Source organism: Amphiura filiformis, chromosome 1 (genome assembly GCF_039555335.1).
Source record: "Amphiura filiformis chromosome 1, Afil_fr2py, whole genome shotgun sequence".
Classification (NCBI taxonomy): domain Eukaryota; kingdom Metazoa; phylum Echinodermata; class Ophiuroidea; order Amphilepidida; family Amphiuridae; genus Amphiura; species Amphiura filiformis.
Genome location: NC_092628.1, coordinates 51,086,606 through 51,110,814, shown reverse-complemented (window position 1 = coordinate 51,110,814; position 24,209 = coordinate 51,086,606). Strand labels below are relative to the sequence as shown.

The 24,209-nt window shown below is 35.7% G+C and overlaps 1 protein-coding gene across 2 annotated transcripts in view; it reads left to right on the top strand.

The window, feature by feature from the left end:
- Positions 1 to 18,927, top strand: part of LOC140148499 (uncharacterized) — a 29,896-nt gene extending 10,969 nt beyond the window's left edge. Inside the window, exons 9-23 of one of the 2 annotated variants that reach the window (XM_072170493.1) lie at positions 118 to 279; positions 1,156 to 1,274; positions 1,381 to 1,741; positions 2,249 to 2,378; positions 3,437 to 3,637; positions 5,500 to 5,566; positions 6,247 to 6,406; positions 7,051 to 7,281; positions 7,980 to 8,117; positions 9,039 to 9,402; positions 9,941 to 10,104; positions 12,071 to 12,313; positions 13,117 to 13,275; positions 14,486 to 14,689; positions 17,025 to 18,927. In XM_072170493.1, the coding sequence (XP_072026594.1) occupies positions 118 to 279; positions 1,156 to 1,274; positions 1,381 to 1,741; positions 2,249 to 2,378; positions 3,437 to 3,637; positions 5,500 to 5,566; positions 6,247 to 6,406; positions 7,051 to 7,281; positions 7,980 to 8,117; positions 9,039 to 9,402; positions 9,941 to 10,104; positions 12,071 to 12,313; positions 13,117 to 13,275; positions 14,486 to 14,689; positions 17,025 to 17,054 (2,733 nt within the window). In that variant the 3' untranslated portion in view covers positions 17,055 to 18,927. Of the gene's footprint in view, positions 1 to 117; positions 280 to 1,155; positions 1,275 to 1,377; positions 1,742 to 2,248; positions 2,379 to 3,436; positions 3,638 to 5,499; positions 5,567 to 6,246; positions 6,407 to 7,050; positions 7,282 to 7,979; positions 8,118 to 9,038; positions 9,403 to 9,940; positions 10,105 to 12,070; positions 12,314 to 13,116; positions 13,276 to 14,485; positions 14,690 to 17,024 lie in introns of both variants that reach the window. The other variant, XM_072170484.1, reaches the window with a different exon arrangement.
- The last annotated feature ends 5,282 nt before the right edge of the window (positions 18,928 to 24,209 follow it).

The following is a 24,209-nucleotide window of genomic DNA, read 5'->3' as shown; positions in this document are numbered from 1 at the left end:
TCAACCTTTAATCCTTCATTATGTTTACAATGGAAAAGGTTATTTGTTTTCAATATGAGAGTTTCAAAGCATGTTTGTGCCGTTAACTTGAGACCAATGTTTTTAATAATTGTTCAGGGCTTTGTTAGTGTGCTCGACACCCAGGCTGTACTTCTCATATGGGACCAATGCTTCATGAGTGATTGGAACAGAAGGGTATTAGAAGATGTATGCTTAGCTTTGGTGCTCCTGCTTAGAAGGGATTTCATGGAAGCAACAGATTACCATCAGATGAGACAGGTGAGGCATTTTGCATGTTAGATCTTAGCCTTCAATCAGGCCGGCAACACTTGATCACTAGTTGGAGGACAACTACCGCCCAACCTATAATATATAAGGATGGCATTTTGTGACTCTTATTAAATTATAATAAGTTATCCATCAAAACGGTCTCTTTTAGCAGAGCCCTATAGAGGGCTCTATGGTATCTTTTAATTACACAGTACGTAGTAAGACCTGGCCGATGTATGGTTTACCGAGCTGCCATTTTGTGACCCTTGGATAATTTATTATAATTGATTAAGAGTCACAAAGTCACTTAACTCTCTTACAAAATGGGCTTTTCATTTTTAAATGAAAAGCCCATTTTGTAAGAGAGTTAAAAAATCTATACAACCTCCTAGAAAAACATGACCTTAATCTCTCACACATGGGGTGTAGATTTCAAATGGAGTTACCCAGGTAATCTTTTTGAAATTCACACTGTATGGAAGATTAAGGTAATGTCTTCCAAAGGGTGTGTATGGATTTGAAATGGAATAGTCCAATGTAGAAAATTAAAATCACATAATTCTACTGAAACTAAAACCAGTAACCTAGAGATTACAAGATTAATATGTTTACATGCTACCCCGTGCTATCCTACCTGACAGAAGCTTGAAATCATTGTAATCAAATTACTATTTATTCTTGTTGAGGAGCAGTAAAGCAAAGTGTTTTGTACAGAAAATCTCAGACATGATTTTATAGCCAAAATTTAGACTACATGGGTTCATTAATTTTCAACATGATTTGATTTTTGGTTTGATGCCATTTTTTTCACTATGAGGGATTATTCAATATCATGCCTGAAATTTCAGACTGTCTCTTTATAATATTTGACTGTGTTATTGACAGGTGTTTTTGCTGACACCATGCAAGCTGTATACAGCTGATATTCAAGCTGCCTTCAAGCATTTACAAGGTGGAGGAGCCGTAATTGAAGTCCCAGACTTGGACAGTCGCAGATTGGAAACGTAAGTCTAATTTCATTGAATTTCACTGAATATGTGCTTGCTAAAACCAGAGTTGAATGCAAAAAGCATTATACAATCTATTCCCTTCTTAACATTTTTCCAGAAGTAATGTACCAACTACAACTCCAGAACCATACAACCCTGTACCTATACCAATCAATACAGCTCCACCTGAGGCCGATATGATGATAAAAGATCAGAAACTTAGACCAGTATGCGTGACAAACATCAACCTGAATCTAGTAATAAACCAACCTGACATCAGAAAAATGGAGGATGAGGATTCACCACAACTGGATGTTATGGATCAACTGGTGAATTTTCAGCCAGAGAGACTTTCAGTTAGCGTGGCTGTATTGCATAAAGGAAGAAGCCTAGGAGACAGGAAGTGTGAGAACAATGGAGTCATGGTGCAAGCGCCCTCGCTTGAAAGAGGAAATCCTTTGAATGAAGATGGATACACCAAGGTATTTCTTTAAATTTTTATCACTTACCGTATTCGTCTGAGTATAGTCCCACGTTCGAGTATAGTCCCACCCCCCCCCAAAAAAAAAAAAAATTCCAGAAATTGTAAAAAAAAAAAAAAAATTTAAGTTATTTATTTTTTCGGTTTTGGAGTGTCCCTGTACCTAGACCTAAATGCTAGGATCATTCATGGTTTTTTTTTAATTCAAGTATAATCCCACCCCCCAATTGTGAAAAAATTTCACCTAAAAAACGGGTGGGACTATACTCGGACCAAAACGGTACATTTTTACCTGATATAGGAATTCAATCGTATTTCAACTTTGTTCATCACCGTTTAACAATAAGAGAGTAAACAATAGGAATTTTTGTTTTTACTGTCCTCTACCGTGTGATAGATGACAGGCAGGTCCAATATTTTGAGTAGTGCGCTACAATAAAAATATTGGACCTGCCCGTCGTCTATCATAGGTAGAAGATAGTAAAAAAAATGTGCTTTTTCTTTTCAGACATATCAAGTTTCATTTTCAAGTGACTCATTGATATTTGATGATGTAACCCTACAAGCAAGCTCATATGATTTGAAGTTCAAAGAAAACCAAGCTGTAGCATTATTAACAGTGACATATCGATTACTTGGTAAGTAAGCTGCATGGGAAGGTAAACTGACTGACTTCCTATGTGGGAGGCCGAGTGGTAGAACACCCACAGCAATGTTGGGCTTTTCTAGTCATATGTCCTTAATCTCCCACAGTGTGCATTTCAGATGGGGTTACCTGAATGGGTTACTCCACTTGAAATCTACACCCCTGTGTGGGAGATTAAGGTCATGCTGTCCATATGGGGTGTACGGATTTCAACTGGGATAGCCTGATTACACAGAGGAGTCTGGCTGCAAGATGTTTCTGGAAAGAGAGATGAACCTTTACTTTCACCTCAGCATAATGACAGGGGAGTGTGGCCTAGCGGTTAAGGCGTTGGACTGTGAATCCAAGGGTCAAGGGTTCGAATCCCAGGTCCGCCTGAGTTCGGCTGGCTCTTTGTGTCCTTGAGCAAGGCACTTCACTCTAATTGCACATGTCAAATTTCAAGTCAAGAAAAGTGATCTATCTGCTACTGTCAGTAGTAGGAGAGTAAGAAGCTGCCAGCTGTAGTGTATTTATATTAAAGATGTAGTATATATGTCACTATTGCTATATCTAATTAAAAGTCATCAACCATTGGCTTTTGAAAACAAAATGAAGGGAATCGCTTTACCTCTATTTCTCTATACCTACTCGCATAATTTCCTCCCCTGTCACTCTCTCTCTCGTACTTACATTCTCTCTCCCAAATATCTCTCCTTCCTCCTCCTTTCCCTTCTATTTTTCTACCATCTTCTTCCCCTCCCTCTCCCACCTCTTATTTCTTTCTCCCTCTATATCCCCTCCCGGGATCCCCTCTCCTTCCCTCCTCTCTCTCTTCCTCCTCTCTCTTCCTTCTCTCTCTCCCTCTGTCAGAAAACAGGTGTGATCTATATAATGCATAAGTGGTACCTATACTATGTCTGTCATACACTTTTTCACCCTGATTTGGCAGAAACGTCAGTACTCATTTCATTGAGCACAGCTTCAGATCGTTAGCCTCTATGTCACTGCCACATCAGGTTGAAAAATGGTATAGATAATGAAATGATTGACATCTTATCTACTCAACAGGTGGACACGAGTATCTATCTTTAGGGTGGGCTAAACTACCATTATATGAATATCAAGATGACAATGCACCCCCGGATTCAAATGGAACATACTGTGCATCATTGAGAGTTCAACTAGGCAAAAAGACTCTTCCACTTTTCCCAGGGGAAGCACCAGAGATGATTTCTGTTTCTATCGCAGATCCTGATTATGAAGTAGATGGTATGTTGTACACCAAAATGTTGTTATTTAACTATCACTAAGCTAATTCACCAACTTTGGAATCTGATTTGCAGGCCTTGTCTTTTGAGGAGAGTGAGAGTGATCACTCGCCTAAACTGAAGCTGAGGAGAGCTTTTTATCACTCGCCTACATTTCGTCTAATAATAATACAAGTGATTAAAGCACTCGCCTACAGCTCACCTGACAAGTTTTGAGGAGAGTGATTTGTCACTCGCCAGCAATTTTCAAAAGACAAGGCATGGATTTGTAATTAAATGCAAGCTGAATGACTAAACATGTGGTTGATAATGAAACATAATCTGAGATCCATCAGATGAGTACTATTGTTGTATATGTTAACAGATAATTTGATTTGTTTTTAATATGTTTGTGACTAGATTATAGTTCAAATATCATTTTTGTTTTCAATACAATGTCAATCAAATAAGTAGACAAGTAGGCTTACAGGGTGTAACAATAAAATTTGTACAATTTTGAAAATAGAATGACACAAGTATGCCGCTTAATTTTTGGTTTTATATTTATATATCTATCAAGATAATTTCTTTAGCCACCAGATAAGCTTTGCTCCAATAAAATCGATGGTATACAAGTGAAGATATGGCCAATTATGTAACCTAGTCTTAAAACCGCTTGGGCCACTTTTGTCTAAGTGTTACAAAAGTTACTGAATAGAGTTGAACCATGGACTAGAAGGACAGTGCTCTTAGGTAGTTTTAAACAATAAGGTATTCGAAGTGGTAGAAATGATTACATAATCCTTGAGTTTTTGAACGTAACAAAACATAAGCACTGACATGGCAATCCCATTTACTAGGAATCATGGCTGCAGCTTAGCAACTTCAACCCCAAGTCACGTTGGAAGAGCGTATTTTTATGGTTGTGACTTTCGGTAGCACATGGAGTCAAGCAGAAGCCATAAGATTGTTTATAGCTCATTTTCCAAACTCACATCTTCCATCAAGGCATACAATTACATAATAACTGTGAGAAGTATGTAGAATTTGTTAACAGAAATGCTGGAAAGAGTGGTCGCCCCAGAACAGCTAGAAAGCCCAGCTGAACTTAATTTCAACATTTTATTGTTTTGTACTTATGGATGAAAAAAACTGTTCTTAGTTGTATCAGTGATATCTCAGGGATATGAAAAATTAATGTACTTTATTTTAATTTGAAAGAAACTTCATGACTTAATTTATAGAATTTAAAGAAATATCATATTATTAGTTCATGTTAATTATAATATGAAGAAACACCACATTATTCTTTTGTGTCAGCTCTTTAATGCACGCGGTTCAAACTTGATATGCGCAAACATGGCAAAAGTGGCCCAACATGTTTTCTGGACAATTTAATTAATCGGACATAACTTTTGAACCCAAGCTAGTAAAGAAACCAACTAAACGTCTTCTTTTAGCCAATATATTACTGATTAAAGTGCATGTAACATTTGTGCCATAACTCTTTTAGTTTTTTCCTGAGAAGTCAAAATCCAATTGTACAAATTTTATTGTTACACCCTGTATACAATGATCACAATAAGCTACAACAACGGACCAACAAAATCAGTAAATAATACAAAAAGTGCACTGAAAGAAGTGACCAAACTGTTACTATACAGGCTAAACCATTATAAAACCAAAATGATGTGATGAAACAATGTTATAATTTTTATTTTTTTTGGTTCGTCTGTAAATGTAAACATGAAAAAGTTTTAACACCGTATTCCTAATTATATATAATTTAAACTTCAAAAGTTTTGAGCATTGATTTTATTTACCATGGTTATTAATTGTCTTTCATAATCTTAATCAAGTCTTAATATTTTTTTCTTATTTCAGATCATTTGCAGCCAGGTTCATATATGACTACAACCTGTATTGATCCATCTGATGCAGGAATACCAAGGTGGGTATATACCAATATATATTAAATCACTTTAGAGTGACAAATATATACAGCACCACCAAGGCTATAGACAAATCCAATTTCACACATTCCTGTACCTTAATGGCAGCCAAAGTTGGGTCCCCGTCGGCTCAATCTTACCTAAAATGTGACATAATGCGGCCTTGGAGGGTATTTTAAACTGCATTCTATCACCCGTGTTACACGTAGACAAAAGAATGATGACAGTTTAAACCACAAAAGAATCTAACATCGATTTTTAAGCGGCTTTTTGGTGTTGCAGGGACCCAAAGATGGCCGACCAAATCCTGACCATGACTTGGCTTAATCTTGTCCTTAAATCTGTCAAATGTTCTAAATTCCAAGATCTAACCTTGTTAGTTACGAACAGTGATTCATTCCATCTACAGTCCGCACATGAAATGAACTTCTGCCTCACATACTAGGAATTGTGAAACGTACCAGCTTCAAAAAGGAGGTTAACAGCTATCTAGGCGCCAACCCGTCAGCTTTATCATAATGATAATGACAGACCTAAAAAAACAAGATTCTCATTTCTTATCACATTGAGATTGGTAGTGATGTCATGGCATGTTTGAGGCTGCATAGACATGATACAAGGTGTGTTGTTTGTAGAATCACAGAATGTACAAAACAAACATTTCTATCTGTCATTACAGTGAATCTACATCATCACCGCAACCACAAGCAGAGGAGCCTTTATGGGTGCCATATGATAGTGACATAGGTGAAAGGTCAACACCATGGAAACCTGATCAAGGATTTGACCTTTATATTGATCAGGTCAGATTTCTACCTGATAATGCAACAATAATTAAGGTAAGAATGACTTGATTTTGTGGAAAGGCATTCAATATTCTATATAAAGACTATTCGATGTCGTAGTGTGACATCAAAATCAAACGTTATCAGATCAACTGGTTCACATTCTCTGTGTTCGGAACCATGTTCTGCATGAAGCTCCGTTCAATAACCGTAAACAAGCTTAATACACGCATTGCTGATAATAATAGCAATTTTCTTTGTTTTACCTCATTTTTTTGGCTCAAAATTAAAAGGGGACATCATGTAATCAGGGAAAGCTAACATTTTATGGAGAAAAAAAATAATAAGAATCTATTCTTTATGGAAATCACACACATTATTGCTTTAATGTTTGTCCTTTCTGTTGTGTCATTGAGATGGGTATTTGTTTTAACCCCCTGAGCACTACCTGCTGATCTAACATTGCCTCTGGTCAATTACATGATATCTTCACTTTAATCACCAATCAGAATGGATCTTTGCAAATAATTCACCCCAATTTTTTTGTGTGGTGAAATTATTCTAACAATGTTGCTGATTGGTCCAATTGATAATGGAAACTTCTTTTTGGCCAATCGGCAGGTAGTTCTCATGGGGTTAAACACTGAATCTAATAAAAATACCATAATATCATCTTGTGACTATTTTTTCAATTTTAGGTAACAGCACGTATTGTTCAGCCCCATGATCCAAAAGTAGCCGATGTTCTTGCCACTCCCCTGCTAGACTCCCCAGCAAGATGCCCACAGTTTGAATACAGAGACACAACAGAGAAGGCAGAAGAGACTAATCTTGTTGTTCTCAGGGTGTATACAGTAGACAAAGTTACAAAGGAATTAGTAGCATTGGGAGCAGCTATTCTACCTTTGTATGATGAAGAGGAGCACTTGGTAAGAATATGATAGGAGGACGGACAAACGGATAGACAGGGAGGGAAAGGAAGAAATGAAATTTGTATAATTATTGAAAAAATGGTTGAATGATGGAGGGAGGAAGGAGGGCATTATTTTTTGCCTTGGGTTATATTTTTTTGATATAATGTTGGACTCAAAGTAATTTTACCAAATGCTTTTAGAAAGCTGCCTACGAATGCTGGTCAAAAACATTGTGAATACATGAACAACATCTTCAGTGATGCAATGAATATACAAACAAAGGAAACAATGCAGTTTTTAAAAGAATTAAGCATAAAAGAATTAAGCATAAGCATAATTCGGGTTCATAGCCCTCAGTAGCTTCATGTACATGTATGTAAGGTGATGTAGGTACACATGTATAGTACAGCATATGCACAATGTAGACACGTTTAGGTTCATATTAAACAATGCAAGAGTTCTCAACGGATATAGAGGTTCAATAAGTGATCATATCTGGTTCAACTGAAATGTTTTGTTTATGCAGTATGAATAAAATCATGGCAGTTTGATGCTTCCCATCCTGGAAGTTGTGTACTGCCACTAAAACTTTGAAAAAGATCATATGTTATAATCAGACCACCTACTTTTCTTGTTATTTTGTTTAGAATATGTTCCCATTGCGTACCATGTAATAGTAATGAGTTAACAACAATTTTCTTTCCTATTTACAGTTACATATGGCAGGCTTTCAATTGCCGTTACGTAGTGGCATTCCAGATGAAGATATTCCACTTGATAAAGCAGCTTTAGACAAACTACCCATTGTGCCTGGTACATCCATACTTGTCAGGGTATTGCCAATATCAAAGGTACGAAGTTACACTATATCGTCAGCCTGCTACGCTAATTGCCTAAGTCATTTTTTGTAATTTTGAGAACAAAGAACAAAATGTGGTTCAAGCATGCATCAGTTACGTAATCACTCTAATTATTTCGGATTATTCCCTTTCATTTGTATATCATTTGTTCTTGTGCAAAGATTGGTGAATAAATATGTTTAAATGTATGCTTGAACCATATTTTGTACTTTGTTTTCAAAATTACAAAAAATGACTTATGCGGCCCACACACGATCAAAATATTGATCAATATTGGGGACCCTAGATGCAGGAGTGGATACAAAATCTACCATTCCGCATGTTCAACGGTAGATTTTGTATCCACTCTTGTATCTAGGGTCTTTGATATTGATCAATAATACTGAACGTGTATGGGCCGCATTAGGCAAAAAGTGTAGCAGGCTGACGATATAGTTTCAAAGCCTTATGAATAAAAATTATACTTTAGCACTGATGAAGTGAAAATTGTGATGAAAATAAGTTGTGAATCTGAATGAGGAAAATGTCATGACAAATCAAATTATCATACTTTTGCATCATGATAAGTTAATCAGCTTTAATTGGATGAAAATATCATCAAAATGTGACATGAGAAAGCCAAGTAATTGTTGAAAACATTGGGTACTGATATAAATTGATTTGAATCATCCCATAACTCAAAACCAACTTCAGCAACATTGTCCTTATTTTGTGTGAGGTCACATTTTGAATTATTGTTATTCTTTAAGATGAACCTTTATTGATAAAGTGTAAGATGAGGAGAATTGTTTCTTCAAAAAAAAGGTGAAAAGCAAAGATTTTTGGATTGGAATGGATCAGGGGATATAGGCAATGGCAATCAAACAGTTTGAGGACTATTAGAACACAATGTATTTTCTTATTTGTTTACAGATATTTATTCCAGCACCTAACTATGCCAGTGGTTACTATAGAAACAGCTACCAAAGCAAACCTACAGAATCTCACATGACTGTGATGGAGCATTACAAACGCCAAGATAACTGGGTAGAAACGGTACAAGACATCATAGAAAATATGCACATGGAAGACACACAAACCTCTCAAGACGGGGAGGCAGAGTCATCCCCTCTAGGCAGGGAAGCAATGACAGAATGGTTGATAGATAGATTGCAAGAGGATAAACATTTACCAGAGGGAGTAACCACACCTGGTGACCTTGATTTGACCCGATGTGTGAACTATGACCTCAGCTGTGGCTTGCATGTTTTTGTACGCATGACTCCTGGTGTAAAAGGTAACTTATCCAGAAAAGATTATCATGGCTTGTCTTATAAGTTGTTGTAGCCCTGGTTTAAATTCATCAGCTACCATAGTTTTTGTCCCATTACTGCTCCTGATAGAATTACAATTGTGTAATTTAATGGTCTTATTTTCATATGAAAAACACGATAGAGCTGGTCCATGGAGGCTAAAGGAGGCATTTTTGAAAATTGAGTTACTGTAATTATTACATTATACATACAATAGGCTATCAATTACTGAAAACACCAAAGGTCTAGCATACTTGGTTCCGAAGTTATGAATTTTGTGATGTCAATTTTCTTATGTATTTTATTGTTTTTTTACTCCATATTTTTAGCTTGAACTCAGTTTCAAAGATCGTGTCATGTATGAGCTCACTAGAAATGGCATGTTTGATGATTTGAGCATGTTTAGTAACATTGCAGGTCTGGAGAGAGAGGCAGTCTGCACATCTTGCTTAACAAATTATGCTTAACAAACTCTGCTTTCAAAATGACCTAATTCTTGCTATATGATATTGCATTCGTCAGGTACAGGTCTTTACACCCATGCTGTGTGTCAGGTGTTGCCTGGGAGACGAGCAGCTGACTTGGATATCACATCTGAAGGATATGGTGTTGTAGATAGATTCCATACTAAACAACATAAATTCAACAGCCTACAGACTGCACCGCAATGGAAAGACCCACCCAAGGTAAGGGCTCATGTCAAATTTGGTACTTGCACATTGATAATTGTGAGTTATAAATATGTGACCATCCACCACGAAGTGGTAGTAAAGTCGGCTCTAGATCATTTTCAGTTTATTGCAGATTTTGAAAGCATGCACTTTTAGCTTTAAAATGAGACCTCAACCAGCTTTATCGCACATCTGGAAGTGAAGTTATGGTTCATCAAAGGTCAAATTCTTCATATATTTTACATAGAAATCCATAACTGTTTTTGATTGATCTCAAAATGGAAAATGCCGACTTGACTTTACGACCAGTTTGTGGTGGATGGGCACATATGTTAAGTAAGTTGGAAATGGTTGCTACTTGCCTGGTTGTCTTATTGTAAATATTCATGAGTCTTGTTTGTTTGTCTGTGTAAACACTTGTGGGGTCACACTTGAGTCCCGATGGGACCAGACTCAAGTAATAGGCGTAAGCCAGGATGAAAAGGCTTTATTATAAGTATGCTGGACAATATAATATGGTAATAATAGAAAGAGACAGGATTGTAGTTAAAGACCATGGAAAAGAAGGCCACTCCCAACAAATCATGTAAACAAACAATTTTACTCTCAGCCTTTGGGTCAAGAGAGAGGAAATTCTTAATCCAATCTCATCTGCCACAGAGGCATACAATGTATTATCCATTTCTCTTGCAAATCCTGGATAACCATTGGAACTGACAGGAACCAGACCAGCTGTGACCTTGTTCACACCAGAAAATGCCATCGTTTATCAAGATTAGTTTGACTACTTTAGTTAATGAAGTCTGCATTCACACTATTTTAATTAAGGATTGAATGAAGATACAACCCCCAATCAAATCTAGTGTAACTTAAGGGAAGGGGTATAAACGTTTGGACAGTATTTATTGTTGGACATTAGAGCACATCAGACATATCGAATTGCATTCTGAATACGAAGAATGTCCTTCTGATATCAAATAATTTTGATTTTTTGAAATTCACAATGTAATACACATTTTATTGATATTTTTGATATTTAACAGTACTTGAAGTAAACTTTATAAATATGATGATTTATACTTAAAATGTATGTAGGTGTGATGAAAACCCAAAACACCAAAAAAAAAAGGTCTTTTTGGGGAAAAAATCCATATCTTCAATATAAAAGGTCAAAATTTTCAATTGATCGTCGGCTTTTCCTCCCAGCTACATACACTTTAAGAATATATCATTAGATTTATAAAATTTATTTCGAGGACTGTTATATATCAAAAATTTGACAAATATCAAATTTTAATAATTTGTCATAAAATTTGTATTATATCGTGAATTTCAAAAAATGAAAATTATTTGATACCAGAAAGACATGCTTTGTATTCAGAATGCAATTCGATACGTCTGATGTGCTCTCATGTCCCACAAAAAATACTGTCGAAACGCTTAAAACGCTCATTCAAGATCCCTTAATGAAGATCAAATTCATCAGGCTAAAAAATAAGAAGCTATGTCTCAAGGCCTCCGCACGTGTTTGTTTTTCTTAGTGCGTCCATGTCAGGTCAGCTGAAACGGCGGATTCATTTTTTTATTTTTTTTTTATAGTTTTTTGCTGTAAAATCTTGAAATTCTGAGACATATTTTGAAGAAAATTTAATTGTTTAGGTATGAAACGATTGATATTTGTACTTAATTTTGTGTAAATCAACCACAATTTAATGCTGTGTACTTTTGAACACTCAAAAATTACATTTTAACTCAAAATTAAGTTTTAAAAAAATCTTTAAAAAATGAAAATAAAAATAAAAATCTATAAAAAAAATGCATTCAACATTCGTTTTTGAAACTGCCATGGACTTTGAGACATATCATCATTAGCCTCATACATATGTCAAAGTACTGTAACTGGAAACACACATCCAGGAAATTAAGTATCCAAAAGCAGCTACTTTTAGATAAATCATGTTTTTTCTTTTGTGTGTCACAGCATATCCATCCACATTACGACACCCAATCAGTCCTCTTTATTCGTATTATCGGACTGACACTCCTCTACAAACCGGATCCTAACCAGGAAGGACCAGGAGTCATTAGGGGCAAGCATGGCAAGAAACGTGTCCAGCTTGGACCAGAATCTTATCTAGGATGGACGGTGCTACCAATGTTTGATAAGGGGTGTGTAGCTCAGGGCACTTACATCTTGCCTATATTCCAAGACGACACTAACTTGGTGAGTTAACCAAACTTTGACCAAATTTCTCGGTCAGATTTTTTTAAAGTTCTAAAAGGTATCAGGCTGACCCACAAAATTCTAATTTACACAAGAACTGGTCATCCATATACCGATGCGTGGCCGCAAACGTAACCATTCCGGCTGAAAAATGAATAAAAAAAGATACGGCAAGAATTTTTCCCATCACATACGTCAAAGTTCATTTTTCAATGTGCAATGTCAATGTAGTTAGGATAATGAAAACAACTGGTAAGCAAGTCTACTAAATGACCTCAAAATCTAAAGAAAAAAATTGGTGGACATATCGCTGGACCCTTTCCAGAACAAATACAGCATATTTTAGCCATATCATCGCCAGGAATATTTTCCTTAAATAAAAAACTAACACCTCCGCTATATGGTATTTCATGATATAAGATTAATGGAAAGAAAAGTGTGAATGTTTTATGTGTTTCGAATCGGGGGAATGACAAGCTCAAATGACATCATGATGTAAACAACGTAATCGTCATTAATAAATAGGTAAACCCAAATATGGAGGTATCCAAAAGTATGCTAATTAGAAGTTCAATGAATCAGAATACGATCCTGGTATCCAATTTTATGCAAATGAGTTGAAGGAGGCTATACATGAACATGTACACTAGTTCTGATCTAGCTTTACTAAAAGATCTTTGGGCTGACCTGAATGCCCATTTTGTTCATTGGAAGAATAACATCATTCCACAAAGGCTTAAAATTGCTGAGTTGAACATGACTTGAGATATTAAACAATGTTTCTATTCTATTTTTGATGACAGGATTTTTTAGAGGATATTGGTAGAGCAGACAATCTTCTTACATGGCTGAAGAGTAATATCAAGAAGAAAGTGATCAAAATAAATCGTCAGTATGCCACAGCAGTAGTGTCTGTCTTTGATGGTCATTATCATGTCAAAGCTGAATCAGTACCTTTACCTGTAAGTAACTAAACTGGCCTCAAAAAGAAACTTATAATTTTTCACAAGGTCATGTCTTAAAATCCTGTCCATAAAAATGAACAAAAATTGCACACAGGATTACTTTAATACTCTACTCTAAACACATGTCAGTAACCAAACAGTTGTCCAACTGACACAACAGCAAAATGCACTGACGTGGAACACCTTCTTGGACCACATTCACAGCCCAACAGATTTCTTTTGCTGGGTTCCAATTATTCGCCTGTGAATGTGGTCCCGGAAGCTGTTCCGTGTCTGTGCATTTTACTGTTGTGTCAGTCGGACAACTGCTTGGTTACTGACATGTGTTTAGAGTAGAGTATTGAAGTAATCCTGTGTGTAATTTTTGTTCATGTACATTGGGGGTCACAGGTCATTCAAAAAAGGGTCGCGAGCAAAACTCTTACAAAATAAAATCTTTAAGCTAGGATTATAAACGTTAACATCAATGAAAATTTAACAATCCCAACTATAAATTGCGTGTGCTATAGCTGCATCATATATTTAAATTCACAATTTCCGCGCACTACGCATGATTTAGTTCCTTTGAACATATTGAAGTATATTCAGGGCAGGCTGCATCTTTTTATAAGTCAACATTGGCAATTTTGTGTGCGATTTGTTTGCATCTTGTAAAATTTGTGCTAGTAATTTGAATGAGCTGGACAACTCAAACTTTGTTATCTCCTATCCTCCACATCTGGATATCTGCTGGTATATATATAATATATAGTTTGTGGGTTGCAACAAAAAAGTTTGGGAACCGCTGGTTGTTTACGTTGTAAGTGCTACATTTGATTTGTTCCTATTTATCTATTTTTAAGTAAAGCTGTGTATTATTTGTTGAGAGAGAAATTGTGACATAATCTGGTCCATGGGGGCCAAAGGGGGCAAATTTGAAATTGAGATAAAGCCAAAAATATGAATGTAAAAAAACAAGAAAATGTTTACATACATAAGAAAATATATGTCTCAACACTTCATAACTTTAGAATCAAGTGGTGATTTCAGTATATAGCCTAATGTTTGTAGATGTTAATGATTATAGTAACTAAATTGTAAAAAATGCCTCCTTTGGCCCCATGGACCAGAACATGTCATAATTACACAAATTGGTGCAAAACTCCACATACAGATTAGCCTGTCATCATAAGACTATTATGATTGTGTTTTCCCATATTATTTCCAGAAAAGAGACTCATTTCTGGATGTAGATGATTTTGAGAAGTTTGCCGAATCTGCCCAACTTGGTAAAGAAGGACCACAGATAAGTCAGCATATACTACGACATCTACCTAAAGAAGTACAGGACGAAGAGATGGATAGTGTGTTATATCAACAAGAAGAAAAATATTTTGAGCAGCTGGCACTTATTGTCTTTGATGAAGTTCTGGTAAGTGTTTTAATCCGATAGCTTTATGGCATGGTTTTTACAATTTTTACAATTCTGAATGAAACTGTTTGATTTGGGGTTTGAAATTTGTAAACAATACTTTTGTTGGCTTTATAAATGGTATTCCTGAATCTGGTTGCGAAAAGGGTAAAAATAAACACCTTGTGAAAAATATTTGCTATTCAGTATAAACTTACATCTTTTGTATCGGCCCTTTCCTCTCCAAATAACTTAATGTATGTGTCTAATAGCATATGTTCCCATTAAGGCAGCTGTGTACTCTCAGACATGCATGTAGTAAAAGTGCAATAAGACATATAAAAGTATACATTTTTATGAAGGCAAGATATCAATAAATCTTAATATAAATACAGATTTGGGGTAAAAACAACAATTATGAAGAAAATCACAAAAAAGTGAGTTTTTGGCAATATTTGTTAGGTACATCATAACAAAAAAAACACTCTTTCCAAAATATTTTATTTTGTTTTTAGCTCAATTTTGAGGCTCCATTCCAAAACGTTTTTTTAATTTTTTTGATATTGGCCTTATTTTTTGAGATATTGACCATATAAGGCATCAAATTGAACTTTTTAAAATTCACAAACGCCTATTTGCACAAAATGATGCCTAAAATCGAAAATAGACCAAAATATAAAAAAATGAGAAAACCGTTTCTTGAGTCGATCATGCTTTTTACGATGATCATATTTGCTTACCTATAGATGCTGTATTTATTGAGTTTTCGTGTACCTAAATCGTCATTTTACCGAGAAAATGAACATTGAAACAATGGCCGTTGAAGTTTAAAGTGGTCACATTTTGCACTTTCATCGAATCTCGCAGGAGAATGCGGCAGTTTTTATTTTTCTACCTTACATTACATAAACATCGGGTAAATCCACGGCCCCTTGAGAAGTTTGAGCGAAATCCATTCATAACTTGATATTTAAATCGGGGAAAGAACTTGAAAAACCCACATTTTATCAGCTAAAACGGAGCCATTTGACCACTAGGTTTTGTGCTTCCGTGGTGTTTCCATAAGATGCGCCGCGCATGCAGATAAGCGTCGCGTATGCGTAGCGATTTGTGCGTTAACAAATTGCGCGACACGTCACGAACGCGATGCGTTGTTGCTTGCGATGTACCCTGCTGGTACAACAAAGATTTTCTTTCCTTTTCAATTTCAAACACGAGTGGAATAGTGAAATAAAATCCTTAAAATATTGCAGTTGGAGTTTACAAATCTGGATTTTCATTCCTTGTGTTTATAAAAAACATAACAAAGTACAAACATATCAAAAAAACTCAATTTTGCGAAAGAAACAATGTCTAGAGTACACAGCTGCCTTAAGGACACTGTACACACACTTCATCCCTTGCATAATATCCAGTTGCAATAGGCTATTCCAGTTGAAATCCTTACACCCCATATGGAACACATTGACTTAATTAACCACACAGGGAGTGTGAATTTCAAATGAGGGTTACCTGAATTGGTGACTCCACTTTAAATCTACACCCCTGTGTGGGAGATTAAGGTCATGTCTTCCATAGGGGAGTATGAATTTCAACTGGAATAGCCAATTATATGACACAATCTAATCCAACCAACTAAATGAGGTCAAAGGTGAACATTGAGGTATTATTATCAACTTAGTAACCAAGCTAAAATCGTTACATCCTTAGTATTATTTGGTGAGATCAGAAAGTCATACATTGACTTTTCTTGTTTTCCACTGGCTGGTTATTGTTTGTTGTTGGTAATGTAGTTTTGTGCGTTTAGATCAATTTTTTGCATAAGCGCCTTAAATCACCTTTATGTATGTATGTATGTATGTATAATAAGTAGAGCAAAAAAGAGAGAAGAAAATTGTGAAGAAGATCATTGTGGAAAACTTGGCATTTGTGTAGCTCTGCAACAACAATAAATGGGCATACAGCACTGTGTACAGTGTGCTGTACTCTTAGGCCGAAGAAAGAAGAACGTTGTCACTGATTCATAAAATGTGCAGATAATATTTTTTTCCTTGTTTTTTCTTTTCTTTCTTCTTTGTTTTGTGGTGGGGGAGTTTAAAATTTTATATGAAAGAAGTATCCAGCAAAATCGTCAAAAAGTCTAAAAATAATTATAAAACCACTCAAAAAAAAATCTGCACAGGTTGCATTTCCAATGTCCTGTAAGACCATAGACAAACCTTTATTCTTTGATCTTAGTTTGATACTTATTTGAAACTAATATACATGTAGTAACTTAAAATTAACATTGTCGGTGCAACATTTTTGCAGACCAAATTAAATTTATCTTTGTTGTTTCTCCTTGTTTTCTTTACAGGAGGATGTGAAAGAAATTGGATTAAAGTAGAAGCCAACAAACCATGTCAGCATTAGTTAACATAATGTGATGAGAGAGAAGGCAGCAAGTTTAACTTCATAGTTGGCGTATCAAGTGATATGTTTTTTAATAACTGGTGCAGGAATTTATGATACACATAAATAAATTATAGAGTTGTGTGACCCAATCACCAAGACTGAGATTTAGATATCAGAAGAAAGCTCATGTTTTTCTCATTGGGCATTATACACATTTTTGCATCTCATATCAAAACTGCTGCCTGAGCAATACAACTCAAAATTTGGAAACATTGTTTTAATGGTAGGCCTCAATGTAAAATAGAAAACTGATCGTGAAAAAATTAGATTCAATTGGGTACTTGCCACTTGCAACTTGAAAATTGTAAATAATGTGTTATATAAATTGTTATAACAGGCATGTTGCGATTTTGTTTGCCAAGGTGTCTATGTAAAATCTCAACTGAAGGCAGTGGCGTAGCCAGGGCAAGGGGCAGCTTCCCCCTGTAAGAAGTTCAATGTCCCCCCTCCCCGGATGCTGGCCACCCTGATATTTACCAGTTTTAGCCCATTTTGACCACTTTCATCCTGAAAAAGTGCTGGCTATGCCAGTGACTGAAAGTACTCAATAAACAAAACTTTATTCATTAATAAGTTAATTATTAATGTTTAAAATATATCTGGGCTAATTGGTATGGTCACAGTAAAAACAAGTTGTGAACAAAGTAAATGGTACAGTACACAAATAGGCAAGTAGGCACTATCAGTGATTCACTAACACAGAAAATCATCCATTACATTTTGTTACCTGGAGAGATTTGATCATGTCTCACCTCCTTTTTCAACCAAATTGATGGTAATAACTCTTACTGAGGGATCAACATTTAACCACAAATTGCCTCAGGCAAAACTCACTCCCTGGAAACTGAATACCACACAAGGTCACTTTGTGTAACTCATTGACCCATTTGTGTTATATACTGCCTCTAGCTATAATGACATCCTTGTGATCTGGTCAACTCATTGACATATATCAACCTCAGGAGAGAATTCAATTTTTGATCAATTCTCTCCAGGTAGTGAAACGTAATGAAAAATCATATTTTTGCATTTTTGTAAGTAGAATGGTTGTGCGAATCTATATACATTGTACCCTGCATAGGCATGCAAGGGATAAGACCAGAAACAACCTAAGGGTACAATAGCACAGTTTATATAGTCCATGCTTGTGGAGTTGTAAGCTATGTGCAGTTGAATGGAACTTTGTATTCATATTTATCAACACTGTCATATTCTTCCTTTTGCCAGTTTCCCCATTGGAAAATGATAATTTTATTTACTTATCCTTCACTTTGAAGCTATTCTATTTCCTACAGAATTTATTTTTGTACACTTTGGCTAGGATCAAGTGGTAGTGCCTTTAAGCATGTGTCCTGATCTTGATATTGTTATACAAGCAAAATTAAACTTGAGTTGTTTAATATTAAAAGTAGTGTATATTGAGGATTGAGAGCGTTAACTCATCACCTGCTCACACAAAATGAGCATCAAGTCGCCAGGACACTATAGAAGATACAGTCCATTAATCATGAAAAAATTCAATAGAACACATTCCACAAAGCAAAGAGCCATCCTCACATGTTTGGTATGATTTTAAAAGGTATAAAATAAGGAATCTGGAATATTATTCTGTCAACTTAATACTCATTTTGTGAGAGCAGGTCATTGTGAGTTGATCGAGACTCTCTGGTTCTCAACCCTTGGTATGTATATGTATCAGAGAGAGCAAATCTTTGACAGTCTGAATAACTTGTACATAATGTGAAAATAAAATAAAATATTCAAATTCTGACAATTTTGTGATAATATATTTTATTTTTAGTAGAGCTATTGTCTATGGTTATCTCTTGTTATCAAAGTAGCAGACTATTTTAAGACTAAATCGTGTCTGACATACATACTACAACAGGGCAAAGGTGCACAGTGATTGGTTGCCATTTTCTGTCTATTTGTCAGAATTTCAGGCGCGAACTAGTCTTTTTATCTCTGTCTTTCATTATAGCTATCTCCCTGCCCAAGTTATCTGCCAAATCGCTGCCTCTAATAATAGCTGCTTCATCACATTTTACGCAAATATTTTCACAGAATAACCCCTATTGAGCCTTATATGAACTTTGACCCCAATCTGTGGTACACCTTATTTGAAGCTTGGGCCAGCGGTTCTTGTGACCACGTTTAGTGGTCATAACATGTAATTTAAAGGAGTAGCATTAAAGATTTTCACAAAATAACCCCTAATAACCCTTTTGTGACCTTTGACCCCTATCTGTGTAGGAGTTATGTTAAGCTTGGATCTATTGAGCCCATATTTATTGATCGAGATATGAGTTTTAAAATATTGGACGAGCGTAGTATTGTAAAACTCATAGCGAGACCACAAACAAACAAACAATAAATATTGGGCGTAAAGCATCCAATTTTATCAATAATTATGACAGCTCCCTCTGGGGATAAATTTCCAAACGGCTAGCCAAAAATCGCTTGCCCGCCCCTCGACCCGCCAAAAATCGCTTGCCTCCACCCCCCTCGGCCTGCCAAAAATTCTTTGCCTCCCCTGCACATGCCAAATTTTGGGATCCCAATTTGCAAACTTATAAAATGGTCTGGATACATGTTGCGAGCGCAGCGAGCAGGAAGATTTGCATATCTAAGCGTTTCCGTATTGTTTTCCTAATTTCCTAAGCCTTTTTAGACTGAGCATTTTATTTAAAAGGCATCTCATGAATGTATGCCAAAAATCGATTGACCCCCACTTTCGACCTGCCAAAAAATGCTTGTCCCCCCCCCTTTTTATCACTATTACGAAAAATGTCCACTATACCTAAGGTTCGATATCACTAATTTTGAATAAGGTTCGGTATTTCTAAGGTTCGATATCACTAATTTTAAATAAGGTTCGCTATCTCTAATTTTAAATAAGGTCCGCTATCACTAATTTATTGAAGGTTCGCTATTTCTAAGGTTCGCTATCACTAATTTAAAATAAGGTCCGCTATCTTTAATTTTAACAATCCCGGTATCCATAAGGTTCGTTATCTCTAATTTTAAATAAGGTCCGCTATCTCTAAGGTTCCCTATCTCTAAGGGTCGCTATCTCTAAGGTTTGCTATCACTAATTTCAAATAAGTTTCGCTATCTCTAATTTTAAATAAGGTTCGCTATCTCTAATTTTATATAAGGTTCGCTATCTCTAATTTTAAATAAGGTTCGCTATAGCGGGCCTTATTTGAAATTAGAGGTAGCGGTCCTTATTTGAAATTAAAGATAGCGGTCCTTATTTAAAATTAGAGATAGTGGACCTTATTTAAGATTAGTGATAACGAACATTAGGTATAGCGAACCCTAATCGAAATTAGTGATAGCGAACCTTAGAGATAGCGAACCTTAATTAATTAGGGATAGCGAACTTTAAACAAAATTAGTGATAGCGGACCTTTATTGCAATTAGTGATAGCGAACCTTAGAGATAGCGAACCTACAATAAATTAGTGATAGCGGACCTTATTCAAAATTAGTGATAACAAACCTTATTTTAAATTAGTGCTAGCGAACCTTATTTAAAATTAGTGATATCGAACCTTAGAACTAGCGAACCTTATTCCAAATTAGCGATATCGAACCCTTTTCTCTATTAGAGATAGCAGGATTCTGATATCCATAGACTTTACACGTTAGTGATAGCGAACCTTAGAGATAGCGAACCTTAGAGATAGCGGGATGTCACGAAAAAAATCTCCCCCCCCCCCCTATAATTCACCACCCGAGGGGTATACATAATTTATTGCACCACCCCTCGCAGTCCGTTTTGTTTTGTTTTGGGGTTTTTTGTCATGTTTTTTTGATATAGTGGTGCAAGCCCTTAATAAAAGTTTTATAATAGAAACACTAATTGGTTTGCTATAGACAGCTTGTAACCATCAAAATTGCTCCGAATCTTGCTATTCAGTGTCTGATTTTCTTGCTAAATTATTGTAAATTTAGTTAATTTACATCGTAGTGCAAGTGTCGTAAGACTTTGATCTTCTTCGACCGTTCTGCACATCAGAACATTTCTCTGCAGCTATCAACCATCTTTGGGTGGTGGGTTGCACGATCACGATCCGATTGCATTGAAGGTGCAGTATACGAATACAGTAGACATACATATGTAATTGTCACAAGTTACATTACAGTTACACACATGTCAGCCATAAGCACAGGTAAGCTGTAATTTCTTCTACCAGTACATATATCAAAAAGCCTATCTCTGATCCAGTAACTTGGCGAATAATTGTGCAGTTTATTTGGACTATAATTGTGATGACATTTTATTTTTGTTATTTGGCACTACTCTATTTCAAGTGTGCAAAACTCCCTCCAGATTACATGGATTAAGAGTATAGTCTAAATTATGTTGCGAGTTGCGACTCTAACAACTGGACAGACAGAGACTAGTTACCAGACCCTGTACACTTTAGTGCATAGTGTGGCAAGCCCAAAGGGTGGGCATTGCCAGGGTTTCGGAATAAATCGTAAGAAATTGATTCACAAGTATTCAAAAGTGTTCTAGCATTTTATTTTGCGATACGATGCCAGGAAACTAGAACACTATCCACGTTCAGAAATTTGGTACATCGCAAGTGCTTAATATTAAATTTAGAACTTAAAAGGGCATTTCGTGATCCACAGCCTCATCCCTCCACTTTTGTAAAAGAAAAGTTGAGATTTTTATACCACTGGATACCTCTGGCTGCATAATGTTTATGTACCAAATATTTCTTGCAGATTAATTCGTTTAGCAAAAATATCGCCAAATTTGAATTTTGTTCTGGTAAGTATACCAGAACGAAATTACAACAGTGGCCTATGGGGCAGTGTAATACACATAATCATGCATAACTCGCAAACGCAAAATCGGAATCAACTGAAATTTTGGGTATTAGCTTTTTTCGTGGATATCTACTGAAAAATGTCATAAAAAGAGGATGATAGGATCATGAAATCCTCCTGTAAGGTAAAATCTGACTACATACCGGTACTTGGAATATATACTGCGCCAAGAAAGTATCCTTACACTTGGAAAAATAATCATAATTTCAACACTGAACCATATTAGTAAATTTGTTTTTTTAATAGATGCACTATCTAATCCTGCACATTATTACACAACATTGAATCCAATGTGACCTAAAGAAATAAAGTTACAAGCAATTGAATGGACGAAGGTCCAGTTTTAAAAGTGACAAATTGGCCTATACAAGGCACAAAAAGATTCCAACAAGCGCAACAAAGAGACAACACAGTTTATTTTTAAAAAGCAGTATTCATTTCAGTTTTTACTTCTCTGTACTTTTCATAACTTCCATTTTATTTGTCAGCTCTTTTGTTTCAGTTTTCTTTTGTTCCTTTTGTTTAAATTAAAGGCACACACAAATTAGCCATTTACCACTCTCAAACCAAATGTCTAGTCCGTGGAGTTTTGAATAGGCCAGTGCGTCACTTTTAAAACGGGACCTTCGTCTAATCAAATGCTTGTAACTTTGCTTCTTGAAGTCACATTGGATTCAATGGGGTGTCAAAATGTGCCGGATTAAATAGTGCATCTATTAAAAAAACAAATTTACCCCAATATGGTTCAGTTTTGAAATTGTGATTATTTTTCCAAGTGTAAGGATACTTTCTTGAAGCAGTATATTGCCAAATTGGCGATACAAAGGGTTTTACAAAAATGCAAAAATTATGTTTCACATTTACTATCCATGTTATCTGTAGTATACTATCCGCTACCCATATCTTCGGATGACCTATCTGGAACCGCCGTCCTTATTTTTTGCCAAGTTTCAATTTTAAAAATACCCAATGATACAAATTTTAATGAATTAATTATCCTTCACTTTTTAGTACCTTGTACTCATTGTTACTTGAATGGGTTTTTAATTGCACTCATCATAATATAGGGTATTAATTTACCCATTTTCAATTGTATAAAGTTCATGACCAACACATTTTGGTGTAACAATTTTATGACGCCCTGCTTTATTATGCCAAAAATTATGACTCGCCTTCTAACAGCCCAATGCATACATACAATGTCTCTTTTAGCACCTTTAAGGGGGTACTACACCCCTGCCCAATTTTGTGCCTATATTTGCATTTTTCTCAAAAATTATAGTGCATTGGGGACAAGTAAGATACATGTATGTAAACTGCCCTCAAAAAGAAACTTAAAATTTTTCACAAGGTCATATCTTAAAATCCTGTCCATAAAAATGAACACAAATTGCACACAGGATTACTTCAATACTCTACTATAAACACTGGTCAATAACCAAACAGTTGTCAAACTGACACAACAGCAAAATGCACTGACATGGAACAGCTTCCTGGACTACATTCACTGCCCCATAATTGGCACCCAACACAAGAAATCTGTGAGTAAATGAAATAGTGTGGAACAAGACCTGTTTCTTGAAGAAAGTGTGTGAAAAGTAAAAGCAGCCCATTCCACACTATTCCACTTACTCTTTGGAAATTAATCACCTGTGTAAGGATCTTGTACTCATTCTCACAGATTTCTTTTGCTGGGTTCCAATTATTCGCCTGTGAATGTGGTCCCGGAAGCTGTTCCGTGTCAGTGCATTTTATTGTTGTGTCAGTTGGACAACTGCTTGGTTACTGAAATGTGTTTACAGTAGAGTATTGATGGAATCCTGTGTGTAATTTTTTGTTCATTTTTATGGACAGGATTTTAAGATATGACCTTGTGAAAAATTATAAGTTTCTTTTTGAGGCCAGTTTACATTATAGGGGCAAGGACTACAACTACTGTACTCTGAAATCTTATTTCAGCACAGACAACAGTTGTGGAGTTACAGTCAAAAATGAGGGAAAACCAGTATTTGATCAATAAATCAATAACTACTTGCTTTGAGTTGCTGAATTTTCAGTACAGTAATTGTAGTCCTTGCCCCTATAATATACATATCTTACTTGTGACCAATGTGCTATAATTTTTGAGAAAAAGCAAAAATAGGCACAAAATTGGCCAGGGGTGTAGTACCCCCTTTTAAATCATGATATTAATTATATTCTTGAACATGATTTACTCTGTGTTTCCATATCTAGGTCT